Source organism: Epinephelus fuscoguttatus, linkage group LG1, assembly GCF_011397635.1.
Source record: "Epinephelus fuscoguttatus linkage group LG1, E.fuscoguttatus.final_Chr_v1".
Lineage (NCBI taxonomy): Eukaryota > Metazoa > Chordata > Actinopteri > Perciformes > Serranidae > Epinephelus > Epinephelus fuscoguttatus.
Window position 1 is genome coordinate 10,699,476 of NC_064752.1, and position 6,047 is coordinate 10,705,522.

The following is a 6,047-nucleotide window of genomic DNA, read 5'->3' on the forward strand; positions in this document are numbered from 1 at the left end:
ACTGTTTTTAAACAGTAAATGCTTGTGCGAGCAGACCTTTATTCGTAGGTCTGGATTTACACATGTATAAACCATCTTCTGTCCTCCCTCCAGTCGTCCCTCTACCAGCTTCAACTGGTTCGTCAACCCGATGAAGACCTTCATCTTCCTCATCTGGAAGAAGTTCAAGAAGTTCATCATCGCTCTGGCCATCCTCGCCATCCTCACACTCTTCCTCGCCCTCATCATCTACACACTGCCGCAGCAGATCTCCACCCTCATCGTCAAAGGATGAAGAAACCGGGAGTCTTCCTCACCTCCTCCTGGATGTCACAGACTGTATCAGGTTTCTGATCCTGAACTCATGTCATATTTAGTCTGATCAGTAAAACTTGTGATTTAATAAGTGTACACTGACTGCACTACATTACCCAGCATCCTCATGTATATAAACACAACTTGGATCATGGGAGCAAAAATCAGAGATTTGGTTTTACTGTTGGATTCACCAGAGGAAATTACTGGATGATTACTGCGGATTTAAGTCACATATTTATATTCTGTAAATTAAACATGTTGTGCAGCGCTGGAAGGATTTGTAGATAAGCACAAATCTGACGGATGAATCAGCACCAAAACATAAGCATAACTGTATGAAAGTGTAATTTTGTTGATTAAATATAAATGTGGTTGCAAATTTTATATTTGGAAAGTGAATTAATAAAAATAAATAATATGTTTATTAATATTTTTTGTTGAATTTTGCATTGATATTCTCATTTGTACCAGTTTGCTCAATCTGAATGTTAGAAGTTATTTCTGAGTAAATAAGTAAATAAATATTAATATCAGTCACAGGAAGTGAACAGACTATTAAAAAACATTTGGTTAAATTATTATTTGAAAAAACTGTAATTAATAAAATAAACCACACAACCAAGTTTTTTCATAATTTTCATATGTCCATAAGAGAAACATTTTTTAACCACAAAAGATGATGAAAAAAATCAATATCCTCCTGAGACCCTGTGTCCTCATGTAAGGACATCACATTTTAGGTTTACTTGACCTTATACTTCATTCTGCTTTTCTCAGACCTGTTGTCCTCATTCGTGGACACTCTAATACGTCATCTAGTGGTAGTAAGAGCACAATACACTGATTCATGTGAGAAACAAGATAGAAGCCATCTCTGCAGGGCTGCCCCCGACCAAACTGGGGCCCTAAGCGAAATTTTATTTGGAGGCCCCCATCCCAAATGTATCATAGGTACAAAATGACCATACAACAACTTGCCATTTAACTTGACAACCTTTACTGGCAATAACAAATGTACTGTAGATACAGTAGTTTGGCTGTATGAGTCAAATAAAATAAAAAATTCAACCTGAAATAAATGAATAAATAAATATTAAATAAAAATAACTTCAAACTGAAATAAATAAATAAACAAATCTGAGTCACAAATAGCCATCAATTACTCATCAAAAGAAAGTAACTTCCACCACCTCAATCCCTCACCCTTGATTAAACACTGAAAATAAAATAAAAGAGGGAGACAGGTTTTTCCTATTTAATCTTATTTTGTTATATTTCTCCCTCTTCCCTCTCTGGAGGCGTCCGATCTCCCTCAGCCCTCCGCCTCTCCCACCTTAATTAAACACTGAAAACAGAAATAAAATACAGAGACATTCTTTTCTATTTTCATCTTATTTAGCTATATTTCTCCCTCTCCCCTCTCTGGGAGCATCCGACCTCCCGGCCCGCACAGACCCCCGAGGCTCAGGTCTCCCCCTCCGTGGAGCCCGCCCTCCCGGCCCCGCACATACTCCTGAGGCTCTTTTGGACGACATGTCGACAACTCTTCACCTGCTGCAGCTCTGTAAGTGCCTGCCAGTGCACCCCTCTGATTGTTCAGATGTCGAGTGCTGTCAATCATTGCAGCGACGCATGGGCGGTCAGGTCTCTTCTCTCCTTCCTCGAGCTGATTCTACGCGCGCCTCACGGTAGCGCATGTGTGCATCCATTGCGCATATGCGCAAATGCGTCCCCTCACGCAAAATGTGGCCCCCCATGGAAGATGAGGCCCTATGCGTTTAGGGAGGGGCGGCCCTGCATCTCTGCCAAGTCAGTCTGCAGCCAAACCCGACACAAAAGTGGACAAGGTCCTAAACCTGATCAGATTTCATGATTGAAACTTGTTTATTTATGAGTAAGGATGTTTGTAGTTTGATATGGCAACAAATTTGATTTCAGCAACAGCAATAATCTGATGATATTGTAAGGTAGATCACAAACGTTAAGTTTGACCCTCCGTTATCCTGTCATGAGATGTGTTATGTGTTGCTAAATATAGCATGTTGATTGGTTAGTGAGAGTCACGTGAGCGTGCATGAGAACGTAACGAGATTACCATGTTTTCAGTTTGTTGTTGGATGTTGAACGGTGCTCACGGCTCACTGCATGGACAGCCTAGCTTGCTGTCCTGTGCCCGAGCTAGAGGCCACAACCCAACCTAAAAAGCGTGCCATTGAGATGTATGTTCTGTACTTACCAGCTGAAGTCCAGTAAAGTCTACAAACGAAGATTCCTTGTTGTGTGAAGTACTTTCCACCCACGCACAAAGGATTCCAACTCATCAAAAGGTCCGAGCACAACAATATCAATATCAATTTGATATCGACTCGTTTGAGAACACTGGGACTTAATTAGCACTGGCAATGTTTAGTTTTTTATACTTATTGGGACCTGCTGATCCCAAATAGCTACCTAATTTCATGTATTTTTTGACCTATTGTTTGGATTTAGTTCCCTCATATCTGCCCTATACCTCAAAGCAATATAAATATCAAAATTTCTATTTATTATCTAAGACTAGAGTCTTGAGGTTTTTAAAAATCATGTTGTCAAATTTCACACAGACCTTGACAATAAAAACAATAAAGACAGTGCAATAATGTAAAATGTGTAAAATCACAAGTAAGATGCATCAGCATGTGAAAATAAACTGTTTTAATCTCATAATCTTTTCTTCAATTTATTGAGATATTTCATAAATAATTTCATTAAATTCTACAGAGCTCAAGATTTCAAAATGTATCTCCTCTTACAATGTTTAAACTGGACACTACGAGCTCTTTTGAAATTCTTTTTAGTTTTCAAGTTATTCTCGTTTTATACTCTCCATTTATTTAATATATTGTATTTATAAGGACAACGCACATCAATCAACATTTCTGTAGATGTGCCAGTGTTAGTCAGCTGGCTCATTTTCAACTGTGGTCCTTTGGCAAAATGTGTTGAAACCAATAAAAGGATAAAATTCAGTGGACAAAGACAGCACAGAGACATAAAGAGCATTAACTACAGCAAACAAAATTGTCAAAGTAAAACAGAAGCCATTCAAAGTAATAGAAAAGTAAACATAAATAAAATACAATTGTCATTATGTAGGTCTTAATAAAATGTTAAAACATGCAGTTACAGGTTAGCAATATGGTCGTGTGCTCTAACACACAAGCCATGCTGTTAATGAAATAGATATTGCATTCATACACATGCAGATATAAACTGTCACAACATTCCTGCCTTTTTTTTTAATATGACGTTCGTTTTTGGACTGTAAAAAGTTGAGGGGTTCAATATTGCCCATTGACAAAGTGCGGGGGACATATCGCCTGTTTCCACCCTATAAATTACGGCCCTCATTCAGAGTTAGCATCCTCTGGAGACAGCAGTGTTTTTTTCATTACAACCACAAAATGAACAAACAACTTCCTGATGATTTAGCTGCTCTGAAATTGTAGAGTTTGTCCTGAGGGTGGAGCTTAAGGGGGTCAATAAAATTTAAAGGGTCATCCTCTGGGGAGCAGGAACGTGATCAGGAAATGTCATGGAAACCTGTTCAGTGGATAACAAGATGTCTGTGTGTGGAGTCTGAGCTTGTCGTCATGAGGCAGAAAATATAGGCGACCACCGGAAGTGACTCTGAGACTCTGCAGGAAATTGTTGAGATGATAAAATGTGATGATGAGAAAACAGTTTGACTGATGAAAGTGAGGGGAGTGAAATAAAATCAGGACTCAGCCATCAGACTTTGTCCTCGTCAGCAGGGGGATCAACAGGAAGTGAGAAAGGGTTTGTTTACAGACGCTGACTCTGATTGTGTCCTCTGAGACTCTGATGATGTTGGATCATGTCGAGACAAATGCTGATTTTGGCCCTGGAGTCCAGAAGGGAAGTGAAGTCAGACGACCAGTATGGTGTTCAGTTTGTGCCAAGCAAAAGTCAACTGCTCTCAGACAGCGCTGGTGGTTCTTTTACCTGATGTTGGTCCAGACTAAAATGTCTCAAAAAACAATTTGATAGATTGTCATGAAATTTAGCACAGACATTCATCGTCCCCAGAGGATGAACTTAACAGACTTTGGTGATCCTCTGACTTTTCCTCTAGCGCCACCACAAGATTCATATTTGTGATTTTTTAGTGCCATGTCCCAACAACTATTTATTGTTTTGCTGTGAAATGTGTTTGAGACATTCATGTCTCAGACACATTTCTGTTTCGGAACTGAGAACATGACAACAGAATAAATGTCATTTAAGTACGAAAAAGAAAACAAACATTTTATGGGTCCACAAAATCAGACTCCCATTCATTGTCTTTAGACCCTGACACACCAAGCCGACGGTCAGCTCTCATTGCTATGTCCTGCACCATTGGCTCTAGTCAGTGCTAGTTGACTTATTTCCCTCCGGTTCAGTATGTTTAAATGGTGTAGGTGATGGCAGAGCCTGTTGGTGAATGAAATCACTCTGACTGACAGTTCAGCTCAGCGCACGAGAAGAGACACAGAAGTGAGGAAAGTAAACAAACAACTGAAGTCAAAGGTGAGTGAGATCAAAACAAACTTGTTATGATAAAATTGTTTTTCTTTAGCTCTTTAGAAGAAACAGCTTGTGATAGTTTATGTTATTGTTCACTGGCGCACAGTAAATACACTCTCTTCTTTCAGCATTGGATTGTGTTGTTAACGTGCTAACTGGCTAACTAGCGTCAAGACGTTTTTCTGGTTTCCCTTTTTGAATGACGAATACAGTCTACAGCCGCCTGCTAGTATGAAGAGTTATTTCCTCTCAGAAAGTTGGCCGTCAACAGAGTCTTTGAGGTGTGTTCATGTTCAACTTTTTGGCCGAGACACGGCAATGTGAGGCAACACAGCCGGGAAAGTTGGTGATGTGTCTGGGCCTTTTGGAGCAGCTGCAGTCTATGTACTTGATGACATCACAAGTGTAAGACTTCTCTGGTGTCTGGCTTTGAGAAAGAGTAACTCATGTTCACAAAGACTGATTGAACTTTAATAGGCCATAGAAATAACACACTGAAATTCTTAATTTAGTTGGTGTTCCCCTTTAACATCAGCATGTTAGTATTTAGCTCAAAGCACCTGGTGTACCTAGCATGACCAAGGGAAAAAATAAATTAATTAATTATTAATTATTTTTCTTTCATTGAATCATTGTAAAACTTAAGGGTATCTTAATATAGCCATAAATACACATTTTCAAATTATGGTAGTCCTTTTTTTTTAGTGTTTTTCCTTGTATTTCCTTTTTTTAATAGTCTAAAGGAAATAAAAAATCAAAGTGCCCTGAAAAACTTTAATTACAACAGAAACCTGTTTCACCTCACTCTCGGCAGCTCTGACATAAATAATAAATGAATAGACACAGTGGTGTATAATGGGGTTTACAGTCTACCTCTGTGCTCGGTCAGCAGTGCGCGCCCCCGCGGCAGAGAGCCCCGCCGCCGCGCACCGTGAACGCGCCTCTCCATGCGGTTTGAATAAAGAAGAAAAAAAAAAGCAGAAAAAAATCAGCTGATGATGAAAAGACATGAAGCTGGTCCCGGAGCGGAGAGCAGATCCCGGTTTGGTTACCTCATCTGAACCCGGTCCCGGTGTCCGGGGGGTCCGGTTCCCCGCTCAGCTCCTCCGCTCTTTGTGAGCAGGTTCACACACCGACAGACCGGGCGGGTTGGGAGGTTTTTCTCTGAATGAAGCGGCTCT

General features: G+C 40.0%; 1 protein-coding gene across 1 annotated transcript in view; it reads left to right on the forward strand.

Moving 5' to 3' along the window:
- Positions 1–663, forward strand: part of fer1l4 (fer-1 like family member 4) — a 36,123-nt gene extending 35,460 nt beyond the window's left edge. The window contains exon 49 of the mRNA XM_049580360.1: positions 94–663. Within this exon, the coding sequence (XP_049436317.1) occupies positions 94–274 (181 nt within the window). The 3' untranslated portion in view covers positions 275–663. The remainder of the gene's footprint in view (positions 1–93) is intronic.
- Positions 664–6,047: the final 5,384 nt, after the last annotated feature.